Raw genomic sequence first — 16,118 nt, forward strand, 5'->3', positions numbered from 1 at the left:
TGTTCATCATGCCATAGGCTCCAGGTAAGGTGTCTTATTCGAAATCTCCTCCGCCTTGGCAACGAGGAAATACCATTTGCCTTTCATTGATCCTCCTCACATTTCATCTAGTTTCGTGGTTCATTTTGTCGTCTAACCGTCACTGCGTATCTGGGAAATAAACTAAACTCCCCATTAAATTCGAGGGATTTCCCCACTTGCGGGTCTCAACGTCCATACCTTGTCATTTTGGTCAACAGGCACTTCTGGCTCACACCATTTTCCTTTTCTAATATGCTGAGTCTCCAAAACACAGGACTACAGTTTGATCCTACTTTTCGAACTGCCTATGGTAAACCCAGATTGCTCGCGTCTCACTTTTAGTTTCTGTTGGTCTTGATATAGTGGCTGGTGGTGTATATGACATGGGAGTTGTGTTTAGTCCTGAAGCCGAATGCGCTTTTCTGTGGTGGACTCTAGTAGGCAATTATCTTTGAGCCGTTGGGTTGAGTGGCTCAATCAAGGTAAATGCATCTTGATGAGTTAAACAGCGTTTATTTGTTTCATCAGCATACGCCCCAGCAGATGGCTGCTGAGAAGTGTACTCGCTTCTGAGGTTGTCACGAGTACTTCGGCCAGCAAAATGGATACATATTGTTCTGGTCCAGGTCGGCGAACTAAGTCCGGAGGAAGCCTATCTTGGTGGTCGGTTCGGGCTTGATGCTCACTGCAAAAGAGTGATTTCAGTTTTCTGCTGAACGTCGTCTGTTTGTAGCTGTTACAACTTTCAGCGCAGTGTTGACATATTGTTATCTGGAGGTCACCGAATGCAGATCAGCTGTGGATTCAGTTAGGCCATGTGATAAATACCAACCGGTGAAGAGCTTCATTCTGGAGTACACACTGACTGACGGGACACTTTTTGGATATGTGTCACTTCGCTCCGCTTCGGCGTATGCACGACCATTCGGCTTATCATCAACGCGTCTCTGCATTCCAACAACATCAATCTGTGTAGGCCTTCAAACTCAAAAGGTACGATGTTAGTAATGGTTTTAAGGAAGTTTAAAAAAGGTGTGCTTACCCCGCTCTTAGTTTCTGAAGCCGCCTTCCTCCGGTCTCGTGCGCTCCCAGTAAAGTTGAATATCGCCTCGGACAATGGCTCTCGTTGATGCCAACAAAACTATACAAACATCAAACTACAGTGATGGCACACGCAGATTCCTCCAAATGAGAATCGGTTGGTTCGGGGGCGGTAGCCAACGGGGTGACCTCCGAAAAGTGTAGAATCTCAGTCGTTCACAGAAACATCGTTCTCGACAATTGGCTCATTGCTTTATAGAGCGGTCCCGCTAGTCCCATGAACTCAATCTCTTGAAGCTCGAGATAGCGCAGTGGTTAAGATGTGAACGTACTGACCGGAAGGCTCGTGGTTCGAATCCAGCCACTTCCTGTCTAGACTTGGACAACGTTGGCTGTCGTGCCTCCTTTTAGCATAGTGCTGGGAATTTTACCTGTGTCACGGCACCACCAGGTGCAGACCAAACAGTGACGCTGCTGAAATCTCCGAGAAATATCCCAGCTGGTCCCGAACATAACCCGCTGCGAAGAGTTATCAGACGTCAAGTAAAAGCGAACGTGCAAGCCGGCCGTGAAGTGTGGTGTGCATAGAAGGCCGAAAAATGGAATAGACCCGGAAAGCCGGTGATGCCCGAAGATTATTTCAGCTGATCAGTGCGATCGGTCAACGGAAACAACCTGTGAGGTAAAACCATCAAGAATCGGAAAGGAGTAATCATCTTGGATGGAGAACGCCTCGACCAGTGGGCCGAATACTTTGGAAAACAATTGTCTTGACCACCAGCTGCCATTCATCTGGAGCCTACAGTTGACTTAGAACCCTGGACTGTGAACGTAGAACCACCTACGGCTTTGGAGGTTTACGAGTGCATATGTTCTCTTACTCGCCACCGAGCTTCCAGTCCGGATGACCTCCCACCCGCATTGTTCAAAGGTGAGGGTGAATTCTTCAGTCAGCGGCTGTCTGATCTGTCTGCTTTCATTTGAGAAATGGAGTCTGTCCAAAGCAACTGGGGAAAGTCGGTGATATTGTCCATTTTCAAAAGAGGGGCTTTTAGTGGGTGTGTTAGCCACAGGGGGATCGGCTTGACCCCGGTCTTAACGAGACTGTTGGCGTCACTTGTGCTTCATCGCCTCATTGTGGCTCGTGAGACACTGACTCAAGAGCAGCAGGCGGGATTTCGGCCTAGTAGGGGTCGCGTTGACTACATCTTCACACTCCGTCGGGTGCTAGAACAACGTCGTACGTATAAACAATCCACAATTCTAGTATTCCTAGAGTTCCAAGGCGTATTCGGCTCGGTTGACCAGTCCGTTCTTTATATGTTTGCCTAAGGAATACCCCGGAAGTTTGTGAACATAAGCTCTTTGTATTCTCGGTCTTCCGAATGTATGAGAGTAAACACTGCACTCTCCAAAAGCTCCCGCGCTCTCCGTCAGGGATGCCCACTCTCTCCATTCTTTCTTCACCTCGTGATCGATGAAATCATGAGATGAAAAAAATAAATTGTCCAGCTACAGCACCCTTTCGGTGCCCAATTGCCATGCCACCCGAAGGTTGCACGAGGGCTGGGATACTGCCCGGTTGCCCAAGCCTAGAGAGGGGAAGTCAAGAGGCGGAGGTCGGATTCGAATCATGGACCTTCCGGTCAGTAAATTCGCGCTCCGCCCACTTGAGCCATCTCGCCCTCTCATGAGACGAACGCTGGAAGGTCTCCAAAACCCTGATGTTCAAATAGCCTGTGAAGAAAACCTTGTCGGTCTGGAATATGCAGACGATATCGTTCTCATCGTTGAATTGGAGAAGGCGCAGGCGTTTTTGGATTAACTAACCAAAGTTATCTCGTCCTTTGGTACGCACTTTGCATTCTTGGAGGTTTTTTTAGTCTTGATTGCAGTGTGACAGATGAGGTCGATGCACGAATATGCAAGGCCCGGGTCGCGTTTGCCAATCTGAGACACCTATGGCGTCAGAGTGGTGTATACCTGAATCACAAGGGACATGTGTATCAGGCTACAGTGTGGGCTGTTTTGTTGCGTGGCTGAGACTTGGCCTGTTCGAGCAGCGGAGCTGAGACGTCTTCAGATGTTCGACAATTTCTATCTCAGAACCATAGATAGTGTGGGTTGATGTCGGCGAATCCGAAACGAGGCAATTAGAGTTTTCTGTTGTGCAATGGGTACTTCCGTTGAGGACTATGTCGATCACCAGAAGCTGCGTTGGTTGGGACGTGTGTTGCTTATGCCGAAAAGAGTACTGTTTTCCGTGCCCAACTAAGAGTGGCGTAAACAGGGAGGTGGCCAACCCTTGACCTGCAGAGGGGTATGAAGAAAAAATCACGAAACGTTTGGGTGCTCTCAGTGCTACACGCCTTCCAAAAATGGGACCGCGTGATCCTCACTGTGCCTGGTTGGAGACACTACAAGATATGGATGCCAACCGATGTCACTGGCGTTCTTGTCAGTTTCTATCTAGGTTGGCTGAGTGAGTGTCTGGAGATGTGGGCACCTCGGAGTGATTGTAGTAAGCTATCACTAAGTCACATTCCGTAACCTGCATCGTTTTCGCCGATAACTAACACCAGTGGTTTATCCTTGTTTATGGGCCACTTGATTCCGTTGATCCTTGGGAACTGGCGGTGTTTGGCGGTGGAATTTGTCCCTTCTAACTTCCTGCCTCTTAGTAGTCTCTGCGTGACTGTCTACGGCAGAAACTTTCGCCTATGGTCACCACATTCGTTGGTGTCAGGCAAGGCTACCATCTCGTATTTTCCGCTCAATTTCGTCATGGATTTACTGCTTGACTCTGCCTGTCTGATCGAGAATATTTCGAGGTGTTTGTCGATGTTGCTCTTATTGGCCCAAATCCTTTAATACATACTATCTTGACCTAAAATCTCTGTTGTACGGTTCGGCGTGCGCCTTATCCTTAAATCATGAAGCTCTGTAACAATAATTGATGGGTTCAAACCGTACTCGTAAATGAACCGATCGATGAACTAGGCATACTGATTCATCTGGGCAACCGCCTAACTGCCAAACCACTTCCCGAATCGGGAGGATCAAGACGGAGTTTGCCACTCCTTGACAGTTGTGACATTTATCATGGATGGGATGTACACTGCTGCGTTTCGATCTGTCCTGTCTAATGAATTAGCGGCGTGGCGGCTTTGTGGATTTACTCGAAGACTGTTTGGCCATCAATACTTTCGAGGCATCGCATGGGTCTCGAGTGGACATAGGATAACTAGTGCATAGGGACATCAGCTGGTTTTCAGAAAAGTAACCCTCAAGCTTGTCGCATTCATAGTTTACGCTGATCAGGCTGTGTTTCGTATGACGGAGTTTTCGTCTAACCATCTGTCGGGTGAGGATGAGCGAAGGCGGTCAGTCCATTACTTGGTAACGGAACTTGAAAGGCCTTGTCAATCAATTCCATCTTATTGGCAATCGTTATCTCCCCGGATAGGAACCCCAGGACGAAACAAATTGGCGGTTATTTCCCCCGTCGCAGCCACTTTCGGTCCTGTACCGAATTCATTGTCCTCAATGCGTAAATCCCCGTCTACTTTATCAGATAAACAATCTAGTACGAAAAAACTGATTGGGCGATCGCGTTCGAGGTGTGACTATCGCTCCTTCTTTCTCATTGTCCCCATTAAGTGCAATTTAGCAGTTGTGATCACACTACTCTGGTACACGGTTTATAACAGAACAACTGGCTCGCCATGCATAGTTAATAACGGCTAATGCAGACGTAACGTGTTTCGGTTGTGGTTTACCGCCTCCAGAGCAGAAGTATGGTTTACTGTATGGATTACTGGTCTATTGCTGGTCTATGATGACAAGTTCCGATTATGGTACCTAAACTATAACACCGCCGCACACGACTGGAGTACGTGTTTACTGCTCTATCTTCTGGATACTCACTCCACTTTATGGTGCCTGTCCTCTGCCGGAGGGTTCTCTCCGCTTATGATGTTCCCAGTTGCTATGGCCAATGAGCAGACGCACTCCATAATCGTCAGTCATTACTATCTCAGTCTGACGTCGCAAATGAGAACGCAAAAAATTTGGTCTTGGCTACTGCTGGATCAATTCTCTCGATAAGGACAAGAGTTTTCACTCTCTTTGGTTCCCCTATTTTATAGTATATGTTGCTATCAACCCTTGCTGATTCTGACAACCCGGCTTATACGAGTCACCTTCAGACACCAACTAAATTGAGAAAGTCTGTATGTTCACAGCTAATGGTCTTGGGGCGCCCTTCATGCTCTTGGGTTGCAGGGCAGCTTTGCACTTGAAAGCCTCCATGGCAGGGTGGCCTCATATTTTGGTGCCTACTACTGCATGACATCTATGTAGTGCTCCTGACGGAACTGACAATTTTTATTTAAAGCTATTTCTTGGTTGCACTCCTGTCGGTCACAGATACCTTTACTTGTTTATTTTCATATACACTAAAAGTCTGAAGTAAGTCGTGTCGAGACCCATCTCCTTTTTGTGGTCACGTTTGTATTTTCATCGAGGTCTACCACACGGTAAAGGCTGCAGTTTGGTATGGCAAACTGTGTTTATGTCCAATATGATAATGAGTGGTTTTCCTACTCTAATATCGATGCACCTGTATGTATTGGTCCTTGGTTTTAAGTGCCGTGCTAACCCCCAAATAGCCTAAGCGTCCGGGTCTGCTGTTGTGTTGTAACATTTAACATGCACACGATATTCCTAACGTCTAAATATCAATAGTGGAAACCGACGCATAAAGTTCTATGGAGCATCCTTGGAATTCCCTCCTGGCATCATCGCCCAGGTCTGTTATGTCAGGTTTGAGAGACGCGGATAATGCAGCTCGAACGCACTCCGGCTGTCGCTGAGCTTACAGTGTTTGCGCAGATGAGCTGGTTCGCTAACTCACTCTGTTCCCACGTTTTTTACAACTCGCATAATGGACACACGTCCCCTAACCTCAAGCACGTTTCCCAGGCTTTAACTCAATATGCTTTTTATTCTGATAGCTGATAATATACAGACAGAAGAAGGGTCAACTGCAATACAGAGCTCGTTATGCTCAAAATGGATAACATTGCTTTGACGTGACCTCATCATGGTGACCTCATCACGGTGTTGATTCGGCTAAAAAAGCAAAACGCATCTGGTAAAACAGATTTGCATTGTTCTCTGTTGCACATATTTCGCATAAATGACGAAATTGTTCCTGTAGGAAAGGTTGACATTTCTCTGGTTCGTTGAAGAAACTAATTTTGAATGATGTCGCAAGTTCGAGCACTGGCGAGTATTTCTAGGTAAACTCGCTAGTGGAAGTTTGTTTATGGTCAGTACGTTTACCCTATTGCAGATCAGCTTTGGCAGCTTGCTAAACTGGAATATACTTCAGAGGATCGCCATATCGCCCATATTCGGTGTGTTCATGAGAACGGCATTTTCGCCTGATGCCTGAACCTGTCAGTTTGTGTGGCATCCTTTTATATTCAGATTGGTTATAGTACTAGGATAATTAGTCATTTACCTTCCGATCATCCGTTTCTGTAAGCATGTGTGATTTGTGAGTTTTCGTTCATTTTGTCTAGGTGCAGCTATTTCACTCGTACGTTATTCGCGTTTGCACTGAAACCATTCTGCTTCTTTGAGATTCTCTACACTCTTAGAATCGCTCACTTTCATCAATTATAGTGTTATCGAAGTCGATCGGGAAGCCGTGATCGCAGTGTCACTCCTCCCCACTGGCGCCAAGCTAGTCAAAACACTCAGCGAATGGATAAAGATGGTTGGCAAATGTGGCACGAGCAACGAGCACAGCAGCGAATGAAAAAGGCTCGGTATGTATTGCGTTACTTTGAAGTCTTTCAACAGAAGTGCAGTTATTCGGCACCCACAGTTGAGCCTCATTAGGCTTGCTGCTTCGTCCAGTCACCCTCTAGTTTTTGATGACATGTCAATTTATCACCCCAACGTTTGACCTCCTCTGTGGATGCGTCTCGCACAGTGAGATGAGCCCTTTCATATTTTGGTTTTGTCGGCACCATCATCACTGGTGATCTGCTGGCTTTCTTCCGTCGTTTGCAGAATTTCCAAGCATATTGCTTTCTCGTTGTTGGGACGATATGATTGATTTCGTGTGGTGTGTTAGGCTACCCAATCGCCACACGAGAGGGTAATTTCGGTGGAAGTTTCACACTCGTTGCACAACTTTGCCAGTGTTTGTTCCACTTGGACCTCTTCCCATGACAATCTTTCGAACACTTACGTCATGAGACAAGACCAATCGGCTCCATAATTGTCTCGGATGCACACTGCCCAAGCACGACGATCGGCTTCCAGACCCGCATTGGTCGAGGTTAAGCTTCAGTTCCACTGACGAATTTCACAGACCACATAGAGACCGGGCAGCTCCTGGTCGCTGTTGACCCTACTCAGCCAGATTTTCAGTTGTCTTCCAAGGCCTTCCTTGACATTGTATAGGAGCCAACGTGATTTCGGTATCGCTCCTGTGCAACAGACGCTCAGACTATTTTGAGTATCATCGTTAAATGAGTTGAGATAGGCGTAATAGATTATGACAACATTTTCAGATGCCTTCATTGGGCATCCACGACAAAACGGTGCCATCGGTCCAATTTAGCTGCACAGCGGCAGCATGTGGGCACCAAGTTGAGTATGATGAAACAGCGTTAGACCTGAAAACTTGTGAACCATTATGAAGAAAATGACCCACAGACGAATTTGCAAATATGAAGTCTCTATGTCGTGCCTGCAATCATTTTGGCCATTTCCATGTGCAATTAAGTAGGGGAATCTAGCACTTGCTTCATGTCAAACAGTGAATCACTAATAGCCTAACCAGAAATGAAAAGTGATGCACTGTGTGGTGCAGTTTTTCAGGGCCGCCACTAGTTCCCCCACTTTGTCCTTCGGCGTACATTTATCAAGTGACAACGTTGAACCCGGAATGGATGTTCTGAAGCCACGTAGACCGCCCATACATCAACTGGAACGTAGGACGGGTTTTGTTGACCATGGCGCTTACGTAGTTGGAGACGTGAGAAAATGGTGGTAGACCTCTCACACTGCGCCTGGACGTGTCTGATGTGGTCCAAGACAATATCCGTTTTTATCTCTAGTCGAGCTAGAGATGGTTCATTGTTTGACACGAAGCAAGCGTTCTATCTCTGCAGTTGAGTTTATACGAAAGTGGTCAACGTGCTGCAATGCGTAGGACTTCTGGTGGGTTCAGTGAAAGGGCATAGTCTATTCGTGAATCAGTTTAAATATCATCCCATCCACCATATTTAATAAAAGTTTCTGATTTCAACGTTACTCCATCCTACACAACTTGCTCGCTTGCTGTGAGCAGGCGTTCAATAAACTATGTTTCATTGCCCGATCGCATCGCGGGCACAGGTCCAAGTGTGTACATTTATCACGCCCTGATGGACACAAAGCCGTATGAAACGAGTGTCTCAGTTACTTGGAGATCTTCCTCTCATGTTACTTGTTGGTCGGCTGTGCTATGGCTGTAGCTAGGCTATAGCAAGGATAGGGCATTATGTGGTCCATACTGCCCCACATAATTGTGGTGGCATGAGGTCTCACAATACGTCGCGTCTATTTACAACTTCCGTTGTTCTGGCGCTACCTGTTACTTCGCCCTAATCTCATGATCACTCGTCAGGGATAGGTGAGTAATTAGACGTGTCTGAACTTGTGCAGGTCCGTGATAGTAAGTTTGAAACTGGTGAGTTGGGTGTTTTAATCTAGGACTCCGTTTTTAGCCTCATTTTCTTAATTTATTGAATCGATTTTCAGTGTGATGTTTTTGACGTTGCTTTGACATTCAGTTGACTGTTCTCGCGGTTCATAGTCGATGTACAATTTTGTCGACTAACACTCCTTGGTTCTATCACGAACCGATGTCTCCATTGATTACAGAAGAAAGCCGATTGCACTGCATAGGCTAGTTGGCTACTTTTCAATCTCTTTCCTTCGGTGTCTCGTGGATTCCGACGCCCAACATTGTTGCTATTAGCTGCACCATCGGCAGTGCACACCGGTGTAACAGCAGTAAACGGCAGGAAGCATTGGCTCCGGCCGTCGCGATTTGTGACCATGTTTACTTTTCCATTCTTGTTTTATACAACTCAGCATTCGTCTCCTCCGGAATAAGGACCATTCCAAATTCATTCCACTGACAAATGTGAGATTTTCCATAGACGAAGCGCGTGACCCACAACAACCTGTCAGTAATAACCCTACTAATGCACCGCAGCTCACTGGATAAGTGCCTTTTCAGTGCAGTATTCCTAGAGTATGGTCAGTCTGTCATCGGTGTTTTCGTCATAAGTTAAAGTTGTGAAACGGCTTCTGGGGTTTATGTGGAGCTCCTTTGATCATAGACGACTTGTTACCTGTTTTAACGTCCGGGGGCAGATCCTGTCAATAAGGCACCTTCACGTGCTTTTCGAGTTTGACTTCGTCGACGGTGACACTCGGCTAATGGATTCAGTGCTTGCCTCTATGTGGTAGTATGTATCATTACCGGTCTTCATCACTCGTTCATACGCTTCCACGAGTTCATCGAATGATAGCCAAGTAGCGGAAGCCACGGATTATTGCAATGGAGCTTTGATTGACGCTCTATTCATCAGGTTGTGAAGTGAACCGCTTAAGAGAGCGAAATGTATGGGTGCATATGTCCATACGTGCGGCGGAAATCTTCTAGTCGTTGTCTTTCTTAAATCTTTGGTTGTATTACCGAATGCGTGATACTAGAATCTTGCAAACATGCGTACAGCGGCTAGGCCTCAGTAGCTTTGCTCGGTTATCCCAGTTCGATCTGTACAAAAGGCTCTTGTGGTGACCCGGTATGGTTTATAATGGCATTTTCACCCGGGCTTCACTGAAAGAAGTAGAACATTTGGAACGGCAATAAGTATGATGCAGGACCTTTTACTCTCCACAAACAGGCATCGAAAGAGAATGTTTAACCCTCCCCCAGTGAGTTATATCACTAAGTTAGAAGTGATAACCTGAAGGTACCACGATATTACGGACAATCTCGTATTATCCATAACTAAGGTACAACGTACATTTGTTGCTTAACTAGCTCCGTAAAGATCCTCGCATATCGGGGTATCTTAAAAATGCCTAGGCTCTACTGGTGGTCTCTAACCAGCCTAAAAATATCCGTACCCGACCAGAGCTCAAACTTCCGTACGCCTTCAGTAAATTCCAGAGTTTGTCCATAATCAGGTAGGTATTCCATAGTTTCCGAGTGTTTTTTTTCAAATTCCCATCAAATAATTTTNCCAGCCTAAAAATATCCGTACCCGACCAGAGCTCAAACTTCCGTACGCCTTCAGTAAATTCCAGAGTTTGTCCATAATCAGGTAGGTATTCCATAGTTTCCGAGTGTTTTTTTTTTCAAATTCCCATCAAAATAATTTTTCTACAAGCCTTCTATCTCCATAAAGTTCAGTGGAAATGAACAAGCTACAATTATTCACCGTAGTTCAGAAACTTTGCATATTATTTCTTCGTCCGCGATGGATATTTCCATAATAGGTGGTTTATTGGAAGTTGAGGCCTTTTTGGGAAAATTGTATATCGGAGCACAATTTACGGTCTCCCGTACTCATTAATTCCACCCATTGCATCGAACAAATTAACTCGTGAGTGTATGTGAGTAGTAACAAAGTATCTACATTCCCACCAACATCCTGTGTCCAGAGACCTGCCAGAGAATATGCATCATTAGAACTCCGAAAATATTGTGATCACAGATCACCTGCGAATACGGACTTGTGTTGTCTCGAGTGGAAATTTGTTGGGAGTTGCTATATTCAGGGGAATAGTGTTTATTTCAACGTTTTTTACGCTTTCACAGTGCATATGTGTTTTAAGTATGAAATCGAGCACATTTGCCTCGCATGTCAGATGTCCGGAGTTCAAACCCCAGGATGGCGAAGGATATGTATTGATGAGTTTTAGTAACAGCATAGTCCTGAGTCCATTGCTTTCCATTTTTTGTTGTGGAGTCTCCAGAATAACTGAGCCAGGACAGGACGAGGACTATTAGAACGAAATTGCTGTGAATGTAAATTCTGCATATTCCGCAATCACCTGCAACTAATGTTTGATGATATATCTCGGTGTGTACTCTTGACTGTTGGTCGACTTGGTTGCATGGTTCCATTGTCGCATGTAATTGAAACCCTCCGTACTATTCATATCTGTCAGGGAAGGGATTCGGCGGTCCCGGAATGGAGCGATCTTCACATTCCTTTGAGGTAATTTATGGGTAGCCGTTCTGCTGATCAAGATAAAAAACACGGAAACAGTGAATTCTTGTCTGGCAGAGAAACCCGGGCCTGTGCTATAGAGGCCACCACAGGTCAAAGACCACTTTTGACTTCGTATTTTCAGAGAAGGGCATGACTGTCGTGATATTTGGACGTACTGATGATTAAATTCTTATCACTGATCACAGCCTAATCAAGGATAATACCACTTATATTTCAGTGATGCTCGCTCTCCGGCTCGTTCGCCGGTAGCCAGTCCTAGGGACAATACACGCCGAAAATCATCCACCTCACCATCGGCAGTTGCAGTGAATGCCCGTAATCGGAGTCCTAGCGGTTCGCCTTCTTCTGCCATCGATGCTGATTCCGCGGTTGCCGAGGTTACCTCTCGCAATATGCCTGTACCTCCTAAAGGAGCGTCCCCTATACCTCAGAAACGACAAGACCTGCACTTACCCAGACAAATATCCAAGCGTTCTCGGTAAGCCTTAGCGAACGTCCTGGTTATATTTTCAGAACACTACAGATCGGCCGCACTACTGATGTGTCGTTGCCCGTGATTATGGTCCGTGACGAGCGTGAGAGTCGAACTCCTTACGTCATAATTAGACAGACGTCCCGCCCACCAAAGCTCCCTATTCAAATAGGCAGCATCTACTGAGGCTACTTCTAGACCGAGTCCCTATTCTTTCGTATGCTTTGTGGATTCATATACCAGCCCGTATTTGCATCCTATTCTGGTGGATTGTATTGTGAAATTTCGCGAATGCACCTGCAACCCCAGTCACCCACGGAATCAACATACCTTCACGTAGAACAAGTTTACCAGCTCGCGAAATACACCAATGTGGTTTTAACGGTAAACTAATCTGAATCCGGCTGAATCTATTGTTCATGCTGTCGAAGTTTCCAGCAGCCTTATGAGTAGTATGTTCCGTTAGGAAAAGTCCATTAGCTGTTTTTTTCTTGGTCACGTTCCTTACATTGCTTCTCATTCGCCGGAATACTGATGACCTGAATGTTTTATGTGTAAGCCACTACTGGAAGATAGCAACGTGAAACAGTCCCAGAAAATGCCCGGAAGTGAGTCATGCCGCGGTAGCATATCGTGCCAGTGGTCCATTTTATCGCAGTTCCTCATGGCCTAAAGTAGTCAGTTTCGTCGAAGACAGTTTGCCTGCACTCGGAACTTATTGAAGCTGCTTTCCAGTTAAATTTGTCATCAGTTGCCCCATACCCTAGAATGGAAGTATCTATCGTCCGCTCAGGTACACGCACATGGTCTCATTGAGCGACTAGCTATTTAAATGTCAAAGAGTATGCATCAGTGTTGCGATTAACATAGTCCAGTAAAACGAAAGCATAAGCCAACGCTTCGACATCTGTCCGTTGTTGCAACATCCTGGATCACAGAGGTTCGTTTCACGTTAGCGTTGTCATGGTGGGTTCGTCTAGATTCTCAACCTCGCTGTGCTTTTTCGTGCGTCACCATGTCGCTGTTTGTGAGATGCATATGAAGTTTTAAGGTGTCCCGACAGGAGCCCTGATGTCCTGCTGGAAATCTCAGTATGACTTGTGAAATTGAAATATCGTGAGGGATGTATACCTCCTTGGGTCTTGTTCTACAGCTTGTGATACCCTAACTGTCAATCGAATTGTCCGTATTTTTAACGTCGAGACACCAAGGTTCCCTTGCAGCTATATTAGGAATTTGATCGAGGTGTCTTATGAAAATTTCCGTGTCTCACTCACAACAGGACTTATTCAGGGGTTCGGGACTTGAGTCCAGCCACTTAAAAATTTGGTGCTTCTGATTTTGAAGTCTTTGGTTTGCTTTGGGTGCAATCTGTTCATGATGCCGACTGCATAGACGTTTTAGTGTCTCACAAGCTTTAACAGTGGAGCCATGCGTGACATGCCATTTCACGCAGGCGTGGTCAGTGCAAGGTTTTTGGGACTTTTTTCTTTTCTACTGCCGTGAACCTGTTTCCCACTCCTGTGGTTGTTTTAAACCCACATCTTCTCTTCTATTTGGGCAGAGTAGATGCTGCGCGCAACAATATTTCAGGTAAACAACTTTACGTAGAATGGAATTATCTGGTAGACGTTTTTCTGATATCGAGCCGAATGATGGCTATTTCAGCTCGGCCTGGGATTGTTCACAATCTGCTTATTTTCTGCGCTGACCTCATTATCACTGAGAGCTCCCTCACATAAACAATCGTGGCACGTTCAGAGGATTCTGCCGACGGTATATCAATCCGTGCCGCCTCATTCCTCAGCATGATTGCTTATCTCGACAACCCTATCCAGAGACCACGAAGTTGGTGTGCAAACGGCGATAAGGTCTTTTGACTCTAACATGAACTACATCCACGTGGATCAAATGCCCGTTGCTCGCTCGTACTGATTGGATCTTCGGTGGTTTCATTTGCTGCCTGTACATTCATCCCCGGAAAATATCTCAAGAAAGCTTCGTCAAATACATATTCTGGTTAGCTCATCACTGTAAGCAAACTGTTAGTCACAACGGTAACGAATCTCATGGCTTTCACAACACAGGCTTACTAAGCGATGTTGAATGTACTGCGTTCGCACTTGTTTGTGGTTTTTCCCGAACCTTACTCTCAGAATTCGAAATTGGCCTAAGGGCATCTTAATCTCCAGTTTTCACATGCTGTTTTTTATGAAGATTTTAGGGTTGGGTGGACGAGATTTGTTATTATCCTTTTGTAGAATGCAACTTTTTCATCCTCTATATATGGGGTGTTATGTAACCTTACCAACCCGTCTATTTATAAAATTGGATTGTGGCACTTCCGCTTGTCCATTTTCCCCTAATTTTTCGATTCCTTGCTAGCTGACAGTGGTAAGTGGTTACACAGCCGCGTGTATTCTGCTGAGCAGGATCAAGTTTGGCTGTTTTTTCATCTGATGCCGTATGTAAAACTCACCAGGAAAGGCATTGTTCATGCACAGATGTGTTGGAGTCGTTTACTGTGGAATGGTTTGTCTAGGGATGGAAATCAGTAGATCGTCAACTCGTTTGGCTCGGAATTCCTCTTTCGGGTTTGTTGTTTTTAGTATTTCGGATTATTAGTTTACATAGCATCATCCCAGTATTTTTCTGCCTTGCATCTTCCTCTTATTACTTTGCCTGTTTCCCCCCTAAAATAGCTCTTCGGAGAGTGAACACAGTGAGTCCCCAATTTCTCAGAGAAAGGAAAACCCTGACAGATCACGCGATGCAAAACGCCGACAGGCTTCCAAGTCACCCGAAGTACCGAGACGCGTTGCTGTGAGTCCGGATGATCGACGAGTCGTTATTTCCAACGGCAAGTCCATGTTTGATAAGGAAGAGGAAAGTTCGCGCGCTGCCGGTTCGAGACTGGAGTTAGATGCGATGGTTGTAGATGACTCAGATGACTACTCCATACAGACCAGGCCTCTGCATGTGAAACGTGGAGAGATCGTAATCAATCTTCCAGAAAAGTCTATGGGCAAGGTAGATATGATATTTGTGCAACAAATTACTTGTTTCGGTAGCCCTTAAGAGCATGATACTTGTTACTTTTCGTATTTTACCCAGAATGCAACTTTACCGATAGGCGATCTACTTCACGCAGTTTCGAATGTGGGCCAATGGTGCCAAACGGACAACTGGTGTTTTCAAACGTCATGTTTCGGCTTGCCTGGTTGCTAAGACGAGTAAGGAGTGGGAAATGGAAAATGGAAGTATATCTTTTTACTGCTGTCCGTGTACTTGTGACGGCACCTTGCCACTCTTGTTCTGCCCTCCCCCCTCTATTAATATTTCATGTGTGCAGGGCATGTGTGTCATTTTCCTCGGTCATTATTATCTCTATAACTTTCGGGTGCCCTACATGCTAAACACGTTAGCAAGCTGATCTCCTGGTTTTTATCTCGAACAACTCGAAAGACAACTCATGCTGAAACAAACCGGTCTGACTTTTGGGCGTCTTTTCACCTCCCACAATCCAAATGAGAGATTTTCACCCGTAAGCTTGGCGCGCAGTTCGACGGCGGTTGCGTAACTCGCTAGTAAACTGTCCTGTTTTTCATTCCTGCACGACGTACAGCGTTGTAAGATTGCCGCTTTCTTCCTCTGATTGAGGCAGAAGCGTCACTTCTGATTGCCACCCAGTACTTACTAGGTAGGTTCGAGTGGACTTGAACGCAACACAGTATTGTTAGGAGAATGTGTGATTACAAGTGTAGTGTAGCAGTTGATATTCGAACATTGTTCCAATTTCTCTAGACCCGTCACGATGTTTTGATGCAGTTAGTTCTGTGATAATAATTCAAATCTGCAATCTATGTTGTTGATCTACTTCACCTTTGTATCGCTCCAGGTGAATGGCGAAGTTCGTGGTTTTGTCAGCGGATCACCCACTGTTACTCCGAGACAAGCCCGTTCTCCCGTACAGCCATCTCCGAATAAGTATGCAACATCACCCACCTTGCGCTCTCCGCCGGCTAGGTCGGCTCACTCCCCGGAAAATTTTCCGCCTTCACGCCCTCAACAGTTCCCATCAATGTCGCCGGCGTCGCGCACTTCTAGCATTCGTTTACCTGCTTCGGATCCTCGTGCCCCCCGCATTACCCGTACTGAAGTGTCTCCACCAACCCATCAAGCACCAGTATCACCAGTCCCCACAAAAACTCGTCCCACTTCCCCTAGCCCTCTTCTGCAACGAGCGCAGGTATGTATTTCATATA

General features: G+C 45.8%; 1 protein-coding gene across 1 annotated transcript in view; it reads left to right on the plus strand.

Moving 5' to 3' along the window:
• Nucleotides 1-16,118, plus strand: part of T265_02578 (hypothetical protein) — a gene marked incomplete at both ends in the record, with an annotated part of 35,252 nt that overhangs the window by 3,591 nt on the left and 15,543 nt on the right. The window contains 4 exons of the mRNA XM_009166857.1: nt 6,754-6,899; nt 11,599-11,859; nt 14,556-14,883; nt 15,752-16,102. Of these exons, the coding sequence (XP_009165121.1) occupies nt 6,754-6,899; nt 11,599-11,859; nt 14,556-14,883; nt 15,752-16,102 (1,086 nt within the window). The remainder of the gene's footprint in view (nt 1-6,753; nt 6,900-11,598; nt 11,860-14,555; nt 14,884-15,751; nt 16,103-16,118) is intronic.

This window comes from Opisthorchis viverrini (genome assembly GCF_000715545.1).
Source record: "Opisthorchis viverrini unplaced genomic scaffold opera_v5_31, whole genome shotgun sequence".
NCBI lineage: Eukaryota > Metazoa > Platyhelminthes > Trematoda > Opisthorchiida > Opisthorchiidae > Opisthorchis > Opisthorchis viverrini.